This window comes from Dipodomys ordii, unplaced genomic scaffold, assembly GCF_000151885.1.
Source record: "Dipodomys ordii isolate 6190 unplaced genomic scaffold, Dord_2.0 Scaffold66, whole genome shotgun sequence".
Taxonomy (NCBI): Eukaryota; Metazoa; Chordata; class Mammalia; order Rodentia; family Heteromyidae; genus Dipodomys; species Dipodomys ordii.
The window spans coordinates 4442342-4458923 of record NW_012267282.1 but is presented as its reverse complement, the minus strand read 5'-3'; the positions used below and the strand labels follow the sequence as shown (position 1 = coordinate 4458923).

At 52.5% G+C, this 16582-nt stretch overlaps 1 protein-coding gene across 1 annotated transcript in view; it reads left to right on the top strand.

The window, feature by feature from the left end:
* The window catches only part of P2rx7 (purinergic receptor P2X, ligand gated ion channel, 7), a 29863-nt gene that overhangs the window by 9001 nt on the left and 4280 nt on the right, over positions 1 to 16582 (top strand). Inside the window, exons 3-13 of the mRNA XM_013023078.1 lie at positions 147 to 226; positions 1679 to 1751; positions 2563 to 2659; positions 6022 to 6102; positions 6542 to 6671; positions 7920 to 8056; positions 12542 to 12632; positions 13992 to 14057; positions 14259 to 14408; positions 16311 to 16412; positions 16508 to 16578. Coding sequence (XP_012878532.1) covers positions 147 to 226; positions 1679 to 1751; positions 2563 to 2659; positions 6022 to 6102; positions 6542 to 6671; positions 7920 to 8056; positions 12542 to 12632; positions 13992 to 14057; positions 14259 to 14408; positions 16311 to 16412; positions 16508 to 16578 — 1078 coding nt within the window. The remainder of the gene's footprint in view (positions 1 to 146; positions 227 to 1678; positions 1752 to 2562; positions 2660 to 6021; positions 6103 to 6541; positions 6672 to 7919; positions 8057 to 12541; positions 12633 to 13991; positions 14058 to 14258; positions 14409 to 16310; positions 16413 to 16507; positions 16579 to 16582) is intronic.

The window sequence follows — 16582 nt, the reverse complement described above, 5'->3', positions numbered from 1 at the left end:
CCCCACGCGGCCCCACGCGGCCCCACACGGCCCCACAGCTGTCCCCGCAGGACGGCTCAGCTGGAAGGCCCGATGCTCAGCTGTCAAAGCCCCCCCCCCAGCTGGGGCTCCTGAAGCTTAGAAGCTGCCAGGACGCCCAGGCTTCCTCCCCCCACAGGGGAACTCCTTCTTCGTGATGACAAACTTCCTCAAGACCGAAGGCCAGCAGCAGAAGCTGTGCCCCGAGGTGAGCAGCGGGGAGGGAGGCGTGGGGGGTCAAAGGAACAGAAAGGGGAGCCCAGGATGCATTTGGACCCACAGACTCTGAGGGAGACTTGCCTCTTTGGTGGGTAGGGCTGAGCAGGGCAGGACAAGCGGTGGGACTGGGGACCACAGATGGTTATCTGCCCCCTGCGTCCAGGACGGGACTGCTCCCCAGCACTGAGGCTTCATTAGGTTATGTAACGAGTTTCACACTTCAAAAGTCCCATCAACTTCCCAGGGAAACCCACACAGCCCCGCCTCCCATGTCAGAACACCAGAACACAGAAAGGTTATGAGCCTCGTCCAGGGTCACACAGCATCCAAGGGACCAGAGTTAGAATCCTGTTGTCCCCATCCACGGCAGCTCTTACCAAGGCCCAGGTGACCTGTCTTCAGGGTAGGTCGTGGGGAACACTCAGACCCCATGACCTCAACACCCCCACACCGCCACCCCACTCTTTCCTGACTTGACCTAGCCCCCTCTTGACTTCCCCTAGCTCTGTCTAGAAAAATGGCTTCCCTATCAAGGTCTTGCTCTGTGTTTTGTTTCTTGGGCTTTCTGGGCAGGTACTGGGACTTGAACTCCAGGCCTCATGTTCTCATTTAGCTTCTTTGGTCAAGGCTGATACTTTCCCACTTGAGCCACACTTCCATGTCTGGCTTTTATGTGGCTAACTGGAGATAAGGGTCTCAGGTTTTTCTGCCAGGTTGGCTTGGAATCTGGATTCTTAGATCTCAGCCTCCTGAGTAGCTGAGATTGCAGGCATGAGCCACCAGCGCCTGGCTCAAGTTACTGAGAGTTGTAAGGAAGAGAAAATAGGTAGGTGACTTCCACCCTCTGGGCCAGGATGCATTCATCCACAGAAAGGACCAATAACACAACCCAGCTCTGAGGATGGCTGACAACTGAGCGCCTCCCAGACGTGGTGAGGTGCACACAGTCACTTTCTGTCAGTTGTCATTATAAGGGTGATGTGCAGAGGGGTGACTGTTGCATTGGTCTTTTTGGACAATGTCACCCCTTTCCTTGCTCTCTCCCCCGGTATTTTGAGTTACCAAGAGTGAAAGATGAAGAGCCAGGCACTGCCCATTCCCCACCAACCTCTATTCTCGGCCCCTGGAAACCCCTAGTCCACTTTCTGTGTGTCTGACTTGCCTGTTCTGGACACTTGCCTGCACAGCACATGGCCTTTTGTGCCCAGCTTTTTTCCCTCAGCATCAAGTTCTCAAGGTTTCCTCATGTTGTAGTTCATGTTGGTGCTTTGTTGTTCTTTGGTGGCTGGGTAATATTCCATGGGTGGAATTTGTCCCTCCCTCCTAGATGGACATGAGTCCTGTTCTCACTGTGGCCGTGTGCAGGGAGTACGGTGAAGGGCAGGCTTCGTGTAGACAAGGACATCGGCTCTCATTCCTCACTGTCCTGTCCTCCCCACAGTACCCCACCCGCAGAACGGTCTGCTCCTCTGATCGGGGCTGTAAAAAGGGATGGACAGACCCTCTAGGCAAAGGTACCGCCTGTTCTTTCCCGAGGGGATCCTCCGGGGTGGGGGTGGGGTGATCTGGCATTCTGGTGACATTCTTGGTGCCCAGTCCAGGTCCTCAGCCTCTGGCTGTCAGCTGCCTTCTTCTACCACCAAACCACAGGCGATCTGGTACCAGCCCAGGTCCTGGGCTGTGTCCCCCAGACCAGCTGCAGCCTGCAAGTGCGACTCCGGTCTCCTGCGCCAGGAGCCCCTCCAAACCTGGCAGCCTCAGGTCTAACTGGCAGAACCATTGAGCGGCCCGTCACATTATCTATGATGCATAATCTTGGGTCATCAGGGGGCTGGGGACAACGCCATGCTAGCCTGAAGATGACCTTCTCTCATGCCTTCATGAGGCATGCGACAGAAACGATAAATCAGCCCCTTCAGTGGCCAATGCACGCGGCTCGCTCTCAGAAAGGCTGAGTGGCCAGATCTGCTCATAGTCCATGTACATGTGAATGGGTGCACAGACGTCTTGGATGTGGCTGGCCCTTTAAGAGTACAGAAGGCTGCCTCCACGTCCCCATGTCCTGTGTCCATCAGGTGGCCTCAGGTGGGTCTTGCCCACTTCCAGGTGCTGAGAGGAGACACAGTGCTCTGCTCCGGGCACCCCTCCTTGTAAAGAACCCCAGGGCCCAGCCTCCACACGGCACGCGAGGCTTTCTTGTTCTTTCTAAGGGCTCTCTGTTCAGTGCTTGCCCGGGCTCTGCCTGGGCCGGTGGGGCAGGGCAGGTTCTCAGCTTGGGCTGCACCTGTGTGTGACCCCGGTCCTGCAACCCTGTCCTGTCCGCAGGAATCCAGACTGGCAAGTGCATCTCCTTCAACGCGACCCACAAGACCTGCGAGGTCTGGGCCTGGTGCCCGGCCGAGGCAGTCGAGGAGGCCCCGCGGTGAGTGGCAGCCCTGCGCCCACTGAGGGCCTGTGGCCTCCAGTGCCAGGCACCCGCGACTCTGAGAAAGCTGTGCCAGCTGCCAGCATGGCCACAGAGTTCCTGCCGACGCAGTGACATCGTCCTGTGCCAGCTGGCCGCTCCTGTGCCTCAGTGCCCAGCAGGGTTTGTTCTGATTGGTCCCCAGCGCTGCAGTGTCCAGCAGGGTTTGTTCTGATTGGTCCGGGCTGATGACAAGGAGCAGAAAAAATGGGGGAGGGTAGGAGGATCTGAGAGGAAAGGAGGAAGGAGAGAAGGGAAGGAAGGCAAATGTTCCCCAATACAACACACATGTGCTGTACAGATTTGATGATTCCTTGCAAGGCTTTTCTCTACCGTACAAGGTCAGGATGTTAAATGTCAGAACCCTCAAGCACTGGTGCATTTCAGTGGAGAACAGCTAGACAGGACCACATTCCTGACTAACACATCTCTGCTGGGTGACCTGGGGCAAGTGGCTTGACCTCTCTGAGCAGCGGCATTGTCCTCTTCTATCAAATGAGAATCAATGTGTCTACCACAGAGGGTGCCTGAGCCAGGCCCCGGTGTCTCACGCCTGTCATCCTAGCTACTCAGGAGGCTGAGATCTGAGGATCTAGGTTCGAAGCTAGCCTGGGCAGGAAAGTCCATGAGACTTTTATCTCCAATGAACCACCAGAAAACCAGAAGTGGCGTTGTGGCTCAAGCGGTAGAGCGCTCACCTTGAGCTGAAGAGCTGAGGGACAGCGCCCAGGCCCAGAGTTCAAGTACATCGACCAACGAAGAAGAAAAAAAAAAAGTCGCCCATTCCTGTGGCTGCCCAGACCAGGGAGACTCAGAATTGCTCTGCTCAGCACTGGTGGGGCAAAGAGGCTCAAAGGTCTCCGCCAGGGACAGGGTGGGGCTCAGGCTGCATTGCCCTGTGGGGCCCTCCATTGTGACCCCAGGTTCATTTCTAGGTCAGGAAGGTTTCTCAGGGGGAGGGAGGAGGCCTGGCCCAGCGGTGGGTGGCACACAGCCCACACCCCGCTAATTCTTGGATCCAGACAAGGGGCCCCTTCACGGGCCCTGGATCCTGGTTCCCGCCCTGCCAACAGCTTATTCATCAGACACACTGGGTCTGGAGCACCAGCTGCTGCAGTGCTCTTCGGGTTGTTTACTCTTGTTATAAAGCCCAGGCTGGCCCCAAACCCACATCCTCCTTGCTTAGTTTTGAGTACTGGGATTTGAGGCATGAATCACCAAGCCTGGCTTCCAAGGCTAACACTTTAAATGACTTTCTACCCTGGACTTCCGTTTCCTCATCTGTTCTATGGATTCACTTAATTCATTTAACTGCTCCGTTCACTCTGCACGTTCAGCACTGTGCAGCAGGCTTTGAAGTTTACTCCATGTGTAAGGATGCACAGGAGAGGCCGGGTTTCATGGAGGACACAAGAAGTCTGAAATACCATCCAGGCCCCAAAAGCCCTTGCAGTATAAAAACGAGAGAGAAGCTGGGCGCCGGTGGCTCACGCCTGTCATCCTAGCTACTCAGGAGGCTGAGATCTGAGGATCACGGTTCAAAGCCAGCCCGGGCAGGAAACTCTGTGAGACTCTTATCTCCAATAAACCACTAGAAAACCAGAAGTGGTACTGTAGCTCAAGTGGTAGAGCGCTTGCCTTGAGCTGGAATGCTGAGGGACAGCGCCCAGCGCCCAGGCCCAGAATTTAGGCCCCACGATCAAAAAAGAATGAGAACTCTGATCTTTAAAGTTCAGTGTGGAGCTAACCATGTTTGGAGGGCTAAGTCCAGCACTCAACAGGTATCTGTCATTAATAGGACTTTTTTTTTTCTTAATACAAGTGGCAGAAAGTTCAGCATGAAACTTTAGCTTTAAGCTAAAGTTCACTTCAGAAAAGAGGCAGGGGGTGGGGGGGTGGGGATTATTTTTTGGCTGTGTTTCTGACTCCAGTAAATGAGACAACCAGAGTTTCTGGCTTCAGGCAAGGCTTGATCCAGGCCTCAGAGTAGTGTCAGTAATATTCTTTGTCCTTTGGGGAGGCTAGTCTAGATACAATGGAGGAAGGGAAAGTGGAGATCATACTGACAAAAATGAGGGGGTGATGGGCCGATGACAATGACTGTTCACAACGGCGGCGCCCTGAGCAGGGCCAGAGCAGGTCCTCGGAGTCAGAGGGGGGCCGTGGACTGTGCTGGAAGACACCCCCCCCTTCTTGTGCCAGGCAGCAGGACACTGGCTCCCTCTATCCACAGCCATCTTTCCTAGGCGCTCGGCTGCCACCGGCTAAAAATGCTGCCTGTCTTAGTTAGTGGTGTACCCCAGTGCCTGGCACCATGCCCCGTACCAAAAATATTTGTGTTGTAGATGGGTGGGTGGGTGGATGGATGGATGAATTAGTGAGTACACTGATGGGTGGGTGGATGGATGGATGGATGGTGGATGAATTAGTGAGTGGACTGATGGGTGGGTGGATGGATGGATGGATGGTGGATGAATTAGTGAGTGGACTGATGGGTGGGTGCGTGGATGGATGGATGGTGGATGAATTAGTGAGTGGACTTATGGGTGGGTAGATGGTGGACAGGCGGATGATGGGTGGATGGCGAGTGGCCTTGCGGTGGTCTGGAACCTGAGTACCTATCCTTTAGGGAGTGTCACATGCTCCTTCAGCCCGGTGCTGAAGGCTGGGATGCAAGGTGAGACAGGCGTTGTCCTCACACTGCTGAAACTCAGCCGTACGGGGAAGCCACCCTGGGGTGGCAAGCGGACCGGTTCCAGCTCCCATGTCACTCTCCCAACCATCAGCACTCACATGGCAGGCCTCCTAGATTTTGTCCCTAGTGTGCTGGTGGTTACACACTCATCAACACACAATGGCACACACCTAGCCACGGTTCTACCAGAGTGTCAGAAGTGACACAGTGCCGGGCGCTGGTGGCTCATGCCTGTAATCCTAGCTACTCAGGAGGCTGAGATCTGAGGATCGCGGTTCAAAGCCAGCCCGGGCAGGAGAGACTGTGAGACTCCTATCTCCAATAAACCACCAGAAAAAAACGGAAGTGGCGCTGTAGCTCAAGTGGTAGAGCGCTCGCCTTGAGCTGAAGAGCTGAGGGACAGCGCCCAGGCCCAGAGTTCAAGCCCCATGACAGACCAAAAAAAAAAAAAAAAGTGACACAGTAACTGCCATAGGGTCTCAGGAAGGCAGATGCTGTTCTTGGGGAGGCTGGCGGCTTTGTGGGGATGTGTGGAAGGTTCCATCTCTCTGCACTCATTCCACAAAACCAGAAGTGTTGGCCTTGCTACCCTGTGGGACCCCTGACCCTCATTCCTTTCTCCCAGGCCTGCACTTTTGAGCAGCGCTGAAAACTTCACGGTGCTCATCAAGAACAACATAGGCTTCCCTGGCCACAACTACACCACGTGAGTGTCCAGGAAGTCCTGCTCTATCAGCTACCATGGCAATTTAACAAATGTCCTCAAACCTAAGAAGCCCCAAATGACAGCAGCTTTTTCTCTCCCCCAGTTTCCATGGGTTGGGAATCTGGACCTCAGTGGGGTGGCCGCTCGGGACCTTGTAGGCCACAGTCAAGTTCTTAGAGCCACAGTCGGGTCTAGGCTTGCCTGGGGCCAGAGCCCTCTGCCAGGCTCACCCACTGGGTACTGGGAGGAGGGCTCATCTTCACTCCACAGTGCCCTGATAACAAGGCGCTAGCTTTCCCAGGGACAAGCGATCATAAGAAAGCAGGTGGGCAGAAATGGTGGTGCTGTGTTTGGCAGCGATGCCCTATTATGTGGGAGACAGAGGACACAGCGGGGCCCGGTCCGCTTCAGTACAGAAGCCGCGTCCCGTCCCACACAGGAGGAACATCCTGCCAGATCTGAATGTCTCCTGTACCTTCCACAAGACTCAGAATCCACAGTGCCCCATTTTCCGACTGGGAGACATCCTTCGGGAGGCGGGAGAGAACTTTTCAGAGGTGGCAATTCAGGTCAGTTGGTGTCTGGATTCAGAGGGAGGGAGGTTGGGGGGGGGCGTGTCTTGCTTAGGGAGGCCAGGGAGCCTGACACGCTGGGCCTTAGAAACACGGTTTACACCATCCAGCACGTGCAGCACCCTCGTGTAACCCCAGGCCAGTGGGCGAGTCTCCCAGGATGTTGGTTTCCAGTGGTTGCGGTGACAAATGTGTGCTTCAAACAAAACGCCCTTTCCTGTTTCTGGAGGTCAGACCTAGTTTCCCAGAGTCAGAAGCAAGGTGTGAGTGGCGCCAGGCTCCCCCTGCAGGCTGCAGGGGGAAATGCACACCCTGGCCTCGGTCACCTCAGCCTGGAAGGTCTCTATGTCCTCTGTCTTGTCTTCAAAGCCAGCAGCAGAGCATTTCAATTAAGTGGTCACAATGGCTGTGTCTCCTTCTAGTTTTCTGAGACAAGCTCTCATTATGTAACCCTGGCTGGTCTCAAACTCTTCCTGTTTCGGTTCAGCAAGTGCTGGGATTACAGGTGTGCACCACTGTGCCCAGCTCTCAAGAATCTAGGGCCAAGTTCTGTCTCTCCATTATAAAAAGCTTTGTCTTTAGGGGAGGGAGTGTTTATTTATTTATTTATTTTTGGGTCCGGTCGTGGGGCCTGAACTCTGGGCCTGGGCACTGTCCCTCAGCTCTTCAGCTCAAGGCTAGCGCTCTACCACTTGAGCCACAGCGCCACTTCCAGCTTTTTTTTCTTTTTGCTTATATGGTGCTGAGGAATCGAACCCAGGGCCTCAGGCTTGCAAGGCAAGTGCTCTACCACTGAGCCACCTTCCCAGCCCAGGAGGGAGTGTTTATAAGAGGGGCTTGAAGGCCCACCTGGGTCACCCAGGATGGTCTCCCATCTCTGGACCCTCCATTTGCTCACCTCTAGAGGGAGCCTTCCCTGCGGGCATGCTGACAGACGAAAGGGAAGTGGTATTTAAAGGAGGTCCTCAATTCCAGTTAGCCTTGATTTTTCATGTGTTGAGGGGAAAGGGGTTAAGTTTACTGGAAGCTGTGTCAAGCATAGGATGGAAGAAGAGCAGGTGGGGGGAGTGAGGGAGTGAGAAGGTTTTGTAGCTGGCTGTCATGGTGACCTAACTCACATGTATGGCTCTAAAACCTTTAGACATCATTTTCTTTCTAAAAGAAACCCTTTCTAAGGCTGCAATGGCGCCACACTGTACCACCTTCAGCCTGTTTGCAGACTTCTCGTGTTGACCTTGCATGCAGGGAGGAATCATGGGCATCGAGATCTACTGGGACTGCAACCTAGACCAGTGGAGCCATCACTGCCGCCCCAAGTACAGCTTCCGCCGCCTGGACAACAAGACCACCAACGAGTCCTTGATCCCGGGCTACAACTTCAGGTACGGGGACTCCACAGGACGGGCTCAGCTGGCCTGGGAGCCTCCGGGCCGGGCTGGATGGCCTCTGTGGCAGGCAGGTTTCTCAAGGCAACAACAAGAGCTGGTGGCAATGTGAATGCGCTGTGCAACTGCTCAAAGCTCAGAGGACTAAACCCCATCGCTCTCAGCGCAGCCCTCTGCTGAGTTCTCCTCATCCGAGACCCTGTCAGTGTGTACCTGGGTACTGTGTGGGGTCTCTCTGTTCCCAGGGCACTTCAGATTCTCTGTAATGGTGACATTAATGGCCACAGCATTGCATGTGAGGGTCATAACAAGGGTCAAGTGGCCATCGGGGTTCCTAGATAAAATCAGGAGCAGGTCAACAATTTGCTCCAAACCCACAGCTACCAGCCATAATCCTAGCCCGGGCCACCTGGACCCCACCCCTTCATCCTGGGCTCCGGGTACCCACGCCTTCCTCTGTTAATGAACATTTGGGTTATTTCTGGGTTTTGTAACTACAAGTGTCCTTTCCCTTTCCCTTCCCTTCGCCGGTCCTGGAGCTTGAACTCTGGGCCTGGGTCCTGTCCCTGAGCCTCTTTATGCTCAAGGCTAGCACTCTACCACTTGAGCCTCAGCACCACTTCTGGCTTTTTCTGAGAAGTTTATTGGAGATGAATCTCATGGACTTAACTGCTCAAGCTTGCTCTTAACCATGATCCACAGATCTCAGCCTCCTGAGTAGCTAGGGATAGAGCCATGAGACTCCAGTGTCTGGTGTTTATTTGTAGTACTAGAGCTTGAACTCAGGGCCTGGGTGCTGTCCCTGAGCTTTTTCATTCAAATGCAGATGTGTGCATGAATGTTCACAGCAGCCTTATTCATAATAGCTAAAAACCAGAACCGACCCAAATGTTCAGCCTAGAGCTACATTTATGCAATAAAAGACTAGCTAGTATAGATTAAAAAAAGAAGCCAATGACTGACACTGCCACCGGAGGTCAGCAGCTCCACAGGCACCACACTGAGGGGGAAGAAGCCAGACCTGAATGGGGGTGCACTCTATGAGTCACGCTCCAGACCCAGCAAACTCATCTGTGCTGTAGATTGCCAGGCTGGGCGGGGCAGGAAGTGACAGGAAAGGAGCCATGCATGCTCAGGAAGCAACTTAGAAACCATTTTAAGATCTGGGAATCCCTTCAATCCCTTCTGTATGCATAGTCTAGTCTAGCCGCCACACGGGGGCTTGGACCGCACGTTCCCAGGCCCCCTCACCTCCCATCTACTGGATCAGACAGTTCAGGGCTGGGGCCCAGTGGGGCCTACTGCTCACTTGAGTTTGCCAACTACTGCTGGAGATGGACCTCGCGTGGTCCAAAAAGCAGACCCGGGCCCCCTAGGAGCTTGTCACAAAGCAGGGCCGCAGCCCCTCCCCACAACTCAGCAAAACACTGTATGAACATGACCTACTCATTTGAGAAGTGCTGACGGACGCAGCACCTCCTGGCAGCCCCAGGCTGCCTCCTTCCTGCCTGCTTCACCTGACTATATGTCGTCTCTACAACCAGGGGCTCAATGTGCTGAAAGCACACATTCTCGCACCTTCCCAGCCCACCCCCCACTAGCACTCTCAATGGCTCCTGAAGGGTTTACTCAAGCCATCACGCTGCTGTATATGAACTCGAGAAAGTCTATATAAAAATCTGAACTTCTGCTTTTCTCAAAAAATAATAAACCCACCCCAAAACAACTATTGGGGGAAAATGAACAGGTAAACAATCCTGGGTCGATATTCCATGGGGCAGCTGGTGGCCAGCGCTGAGATTCCACAGTCCTCTGGAAAAAGGACAAGCACTTTAGCTTGGTCTCTGTCCCCTGCTTCTAAACGCCTTTTAGCTGACCTGCACTATTCCGGTCTTTTATCTTCATGGCCCCGTTTGAGAGCCTTGACACCAAGGGTGGCGGAGGCTTTCTGTATCCTCTGTGTTGATGAAGCTGTTCCTAGGCTAAGTAACTTCTTGACGCTCCCCTCCTGCTCTGCTGAATGGACTTATGGCCATTAGTAAGAACAGAGGACCGGATGCTTGCTCCCTCAGCAGAAGTGAGCAAGGCTAAGAACCAATCAGACGACAGCACAAGTCCCTGGAGTCCCTGAATGAGTCTAAGAACATGGGCTTCCTGGTGGGATGTGAGCTTTCTCAAGACCGGGAGTGGGGGGGGGGGGGGGGGGAGGCTGTGACATTGAGATGCTTTTAGAATAAAGCATCTGTGCATCTGTTGTCTGGAAAGAAGAAATCTTTGGCCAAAAATAAATCCTGATCTGATGGGTAAGCAGACACAGTATTTTCAAATAGCCACACAAAAGAGAAGGAAATGACAGGTTATATGAGGTATGAGAAAAGGTGGTATTTTAAAAACACAGAAGTTGGAGAAGTTCACATGTCCTCACGCAGTTAACACGTTGAGTCTGTAGTTTACATTAAGCGTAAGGTAGGATAGGCCTACACAGAGTGCACCAGACATTTCTCAGTTCCAGCACAAGTGTAAGTATTAGTTTCTGGTGGCTGCTGTTTAACAACTTGCCCCAAATTTGGTGGTGTAAAACCACAGACATGTTTTTTTGCCCTTCACAGAGGGCAGAAGTATGGAATGATGTTCAGCAGGGCCATGCCTTCTCCAAAAGCTCTCGATTGTGGTGGTTCTAGGCATCCTGGACTTGTGGCTAAATCATTCCAATCTCTGCCTCCCTCTCCACAGGCCTTCTCCCTTGTCTTTTATTTCCCTTCAGTTTCCATCTTCTTTCTCTTATAACAATGCCAGTCATTGGATTCAGGACCACTCTATATCCAGGATAATCTTCATCTTGAGATCCTTAACTGCATTTTTAAATTGTTGATTCTCAAGCAAGGTCACATTTGTAGGCCCTGGGTGCTAGGTACCTAGACATAACTATATGCCCTGGGGGTCACGAGTGAACCCATTACAGTGGGCAAAAAAGCAACATTGTCAAAGAAGCAGCATTCCTCAAGTGTGGCCCACTGATAAGAGCAGAGATACAGGTCTCTGGAAACATCTCAGGCCTTCTGGAACCAGTCTGTGAGGTTTGGAGCCAGGAGCCTACCTCTTGAACACATTCTCCCAAGTGATTCTTGCCCTCAGCTGCTGCAACAAGACTCTAGAAGCAGAAACTTGAGTCCTTACGAATGTGACCATCCTGGGCAGGCCAAGCCCAGTGTGGAGGGGCCAGGCACCCATGCTTGTATACGGAAGATCCAGATCCCTCAGTGGAGCAGAAGGTAGAAGCACCAGACACAAAGGTGTTGAAACCTCTCCAGGCAAGACTGACCGCCCAGGGCAGAAAATATCTACCTGCCATCAGCCTGGAGTTTAGATTTCACAAGAACTCTCAGGTGTTCTGTTTTGGCAGAGCATGTGTCTTCTGTGTTCTTTTCTCCCAATACATATAAATAGGTTGTGAATAACTCTGAAAGAAAACAAATAAGCTTATCTTAAAGCCACCAGCGGGAGGTGATGAGGGGAGGAATGCACGCGAGTTTGGTGAGGATGTGGTTAAGACTTTTTTTTTTGGTCAGTCATGGGGCTTGAACTCTGGGCTGGGCACTGTCCCTGTGCTCTCCAGCTCAAGGCCAGCACTCTACCGCTTGAGCCACAGTGCCACTTCTGGTTTTCTAGTGGTTTACTGGAGATAAGAGTCTCACAGAGTTTCCTGCCCGGGCTGGCTTTGACCCGTGATCCTCAGATCTCAGCCTCCTGAGTAGCAAGGATTACAGGTGGAGCCACCAGCACCCAGCAAGATTTTTCTTGACCATAGTGCATGTGGAGTAGCTGAGGCTTGTGTCAGGCTGCAGTTGAGGAAGGCGGCTGAGTGACGGCACGGGTGGATCCACACCATTAAAAGGATTTATTTCATATGTATCTCAAGAGGGGAAGATCGGCATGGTCAGGAGGCAGAAACGAAGGGAGAATGAGGCCTAGAAACATCCCTGCCACCCCACTAGGAAAGGCAGGTGGGCTGTGGAGCCAGCTTGGGGCTGGCTAGTGTAAATAGGATTACTGGGGTGGTCTCCCCTTGTCTGGCTCTGGCTCTACCCGAAGGGCATATGGTGAAGATGCACTGTCCGGTGCTTAGGATCGAAGATTTGCTCTCTTTGGCTGTTTTGTTCTAGAAGCCAAGCCTATGCTTCCTCTATTAGGAACAATCATTGTTTGAAGTTATCATTTCTTTAAATTCCTCTGCTTATTGTGAATCCCATATTGGGTCAAAGTTGTTCATTGTAACCTGACACTAAAGGCAGTTTCGTGCCGCCTGTGCTGATGGCGGAGGAGGTGCCCGGGCTCTGGGTGGCCACCGGGGTCCGGTTCTTCTCTCTGGCAAGCACAGTGGGGGCAGAAGGCAGGCAGGGCAGCTACCAGCTTCGTTTCTGCTCTCTAAAATGCCAGTGCTTGCGGAGACTGTGGGATCTACAGATCTTCTTCCTCCTGCAGATTTGCCAAGTACTACAGGGAAAACAATGTGGAATATCGGACTCTGATCAAAGTCTTCGGGATCCGTTTTGACATCCTGGTTTTCGGCACTGTAAGTCTGTCCTTCCGTGCCAGCAGCTCCATCCCGGAACTGGGCCCTGACTGCTGTGTGGCTCATGGTCACTGTCTGGCCCTGTGCGACTCGCTTGTGGGATAAGCGGGGAGGAAGAAATGTCCTCGGGGGTCCTGCCTGTGAGCAGGCCATCAGAAGTCTGTGATAAAAATTTGAGAAAAAATTCTAATAGTCAACTTTAAAGTATTACTATAGAAGCTGGACACCAGTGGCTCATGCCTGTAGTCCTAGCTACTCAGGTCAGGAAAAAAAAAAGAAGTGGAATCGTGGCTCAAGTGATGAGTGCTAGGCTAGCCTTGAGGGAAAAAGCTCAAGGCCCTGAGTTCAAGCCCCACAATGGGTACAAAAGAAAAAAGAAGAAAGAAAATGGAGCTAGGGCTCAAGTGGTAGAGCACCAGCCTTGAGAAAAAAAAGCTGAGAGACAGCACCCAGGCCCTGAGTTTAAGCCCCAGTATTGGCACACACACACACACAAAGTACTCTGATAGAGAGGAAAGGTAAGGAATGGAATAGGAAAAGGAATGGAAAGGAAGGAAGGACGGAAACTCATTGCAAAATAGCTTATAACAGAACTCAATTCAAATTGGCTTAGAGAAAAAAATGTCTGTTTTTTTGTTGTTGTTGTTGCTGTTCACATAACTAAAACGTCCAGGGGTCATTGGGGGTTCAGATAAGGCTGGATCCAGATGTCCAAGCCACGTTATCAGGAACCAGTCCCCCGTCCTCACATTGGTCCCGGTTGGCCATCTCCACAGGACAGTGCACTTCTGTCATCTTGCCAGCTGAGCAGCCTCCATGTAAAGAGAATTCTCCAGAAGTTCCAGCCCAGGCCTCAGGCAGAAGCTACTGACTCTGCTTAATTCCTTCTGAGCCGCAGCCCCCCCTACACCAGTCCCATTGATCAGGGGCATGCTAAGTCCCAGCGGCTGGTCTTGAACCAACCCTGTCCTGGCCCAGAAGCCAGAAGAGAGGGCCCAGACTGAGATGAGAGACAGTTCAGGAGCAAACTGGGGTGCTGCCTATGATTGTATCACATTGGGTTGTTGTGGCCCGAGAGCCACTGTGATGGAGCCACGTGGAAGGAAGGAAAGGTCACGGAGGAGAAGAGCACGAGGTGCCATGGGGAGGAGTGAGCTTTGACCTTCCCTGGCTCTCCTCTAGTGTGTGTTCTCTGGGAACGTTCTGGAAGGCAGAGGCGGGATGCACACTGGTTGCTGTCTCTGTGACAGTAAGTGAGCATGTGGGTGTGCGGGGCTCTGCGCCCTTCTAAAACCAACAACTGCCAGTCAGAGCACAGCATTGCTCTGCTCTGCAACACTTTTCCTACTCTGTTTGCAGGGAGGGAAATTTGACATCATCCAGCTGGTGGTGTACATCGGATCCACCCTCTCCTACTTTGGTCTGGTAAGAGAATTCTCTAGCCCGTGTTTTAAGGGATGAAGTGGCAGCCAGTCCTGGTAGCACATGCCTATAATCCCAGCACCTGGGGGACAGAGGCAGGAGGATTGAGTGAGATTCAAGGCCAGCCTAGCTGCATAGTGAGAATATCTCAAACAATGAGGAAAAAGAAGCTTCTGGAGCTCAGTGCTTGTCTGTTTTCCCCAGGCCACAGTGTTCATTGACTTTCTCATCAAGACCTACTCAAACAGCCTCTGTCAGACCTGCGTTTATTCCTTTTGCAAGTGCTGCAAACCCTGCATGGTCAACGAATACTATTACAGGAAGAAGTTCGAGTTCATTGTGGAACCAAGCCCGGTAAGGCATACTGCGAGAACGGAGCTCCAAGGCTCCCCAAGATCCTGCTGCTGGGTGGGGGCAGGGAGGAATATGCCTTTAGCCTGTAGCCAATCAGACCTGGGGACCTCATCTCTCCCATGAGTCCTCTGGTCCAAAGGGAGAAGAGAAACAAAAACAGAGAAGCAAAATAGGTGGAGAAGACAAACTTTTATGCTCTAGAATGTGTCAATTTTGATATTAAAAAAAGAAGAGGATGATGCTGCTGAAGCTGGGCACTGGTGGCTCCCGCCTGTCATCCCAGCTACTCAGGAGGCTGAGATCTGAGAATCGCAGTTCAAAGCCAGCCCAGCCAAGGAAGTCCATAAGACTCTTATCTCCAATACTCAGAAAAAGCGAGAAGTGGCACTGTGGCTCAAGTGTGCAGTGCTAGCCTTGAGCACAAAGAGGCTCAGGGACAGAACCCAGGTCCTGAGTTCAAGCCCCAGGTGGGCTTTGCTTTACAGCTGCCCACATAGTGGCACCGTGAGAACCCAAGCAGGACATGTGTGTAAGACACATACTGCAGTGATCAACAGTCACCAGATGACTGTCCTCACTGGGGAGACAGCATCTACCCACATGTCCGTTGGGTAAATAGTGAAAGAAACCACAGTAAGTCCAAGGTAAGGAATGGCTGGTGCTGGGGAAACAGGTGACAGAGGTGACAACAGCAGATTTTTTTTTTTGTCGTGGGGCCCCAAATTCAGGGCCTTGGCGCTGTCCCTCAGCTCTTCAGCTCAAACCTAGCCCTCTATCACTTGAGCCACAGCACCACTTCAGCTTTTTCTGCTTATGTGGTGCTGAGGAATCGAACCCAGGGTCTCAAGCATGTAAGGCAAGCACTCTACCACTGAGCCACCTTCCCAGACCTTCAGCAGATTCTTATCTAGCACTCCTAAGTGCTTGTACATATTAACCCACAGAATCTTCATAACAACCCTACAGATGGGTGCTTACTATCTCTTTTTAGGTGTGAGGAAACTGAGGTGCAAAGAGGTTAAATGATTTGCTCCGATATATACAGCTAGTAAGTGGGAGAGCAGTAACTCTAACATAGGCAGGAAGGCCTTGTGCATAACCACCAAGTTATAGGTTCATGAGCTGAGAGGAGGAAAACAGCAAACAGAATAATATTAACATATGTCAAATAGTTTAAAAAGGGGCCCCCACAAAGCAAAACACTAGGTGCAGTTATACATGCCTGTAATCCTGGCACTCGAAGTGGCAGAAGGATTATAAATACAAGGTTAGACTGGCTATATAGCAAGATTCTGTCTCAAAAAAATAAAAGGGGAAGGAGTTCATTTTTACCACTAAAAACAGTCACTATTCCATAGCCCATTATAGAAGGAAATTTAACAAACATATAGACAATTTAAGTCAGGTGTTTGTGGCTCACACCTGTAATCCTAGCTACACAGGAGACTGAGATCTGAGGAACACAGTTTGAAGCCAGCCTGCGCAGGAAAGTCCACGAGACTCATCTCCAATTAACTTGAGCTGTGGATCAAGTGGTGGAGTGCTAGCCTTGAGCAAAATAGCTCAGAGACAGGACCCAGGCCCTGAGTTCAAGCCCCAGGACTGGCACAGAAGCCAAAACAAATCAATAAGCCGTCTAAGTTGCAGTACCCTGGCTTTCTGGAGCTACTGAATCAGGAAGTAGAATTGCGTTGGTCTAGCTTCAGCAGGGGACGGGTAAGCTGGCTGTGGACAGGCTGGGTGGGGGTGAGGGGGCTCCGGCTGGGTTTCTGATGTATCCTCGGATGTACCCTTCCCGGCGGGGTTGCCGGTGCAGCAGTTTATGCTCTGAGAAGTAACTCTTGCCTTTGGCTGGAGTTAGGAGCCTGGGCGGCAATGGACACAATGTCGCTCCCTCTCTAGACGCTGAAGTACGTGTCCTTCGTGGACGAGCCTCACATCCGAATGGTGGACCAGAAGCTGCTCGGGAAAAGCCTGCAGGACGCCAAGGGCCGGCCGGTCCCGGTGAGTACCGCGCCCCGCCTTCTCCGAGGGGAGGGAGCCGAGCCTCGCGGGCCGGGGTGGCCGCGGCTCACCGCTGCGACCCTTGGCCCTTGCAGAGACCCGAGGCGGACTTCACGGCGCTGTCCGCGCTGCCCCTCCCGGACCTGGACCCGGACTCGCAGCCCGGGCCG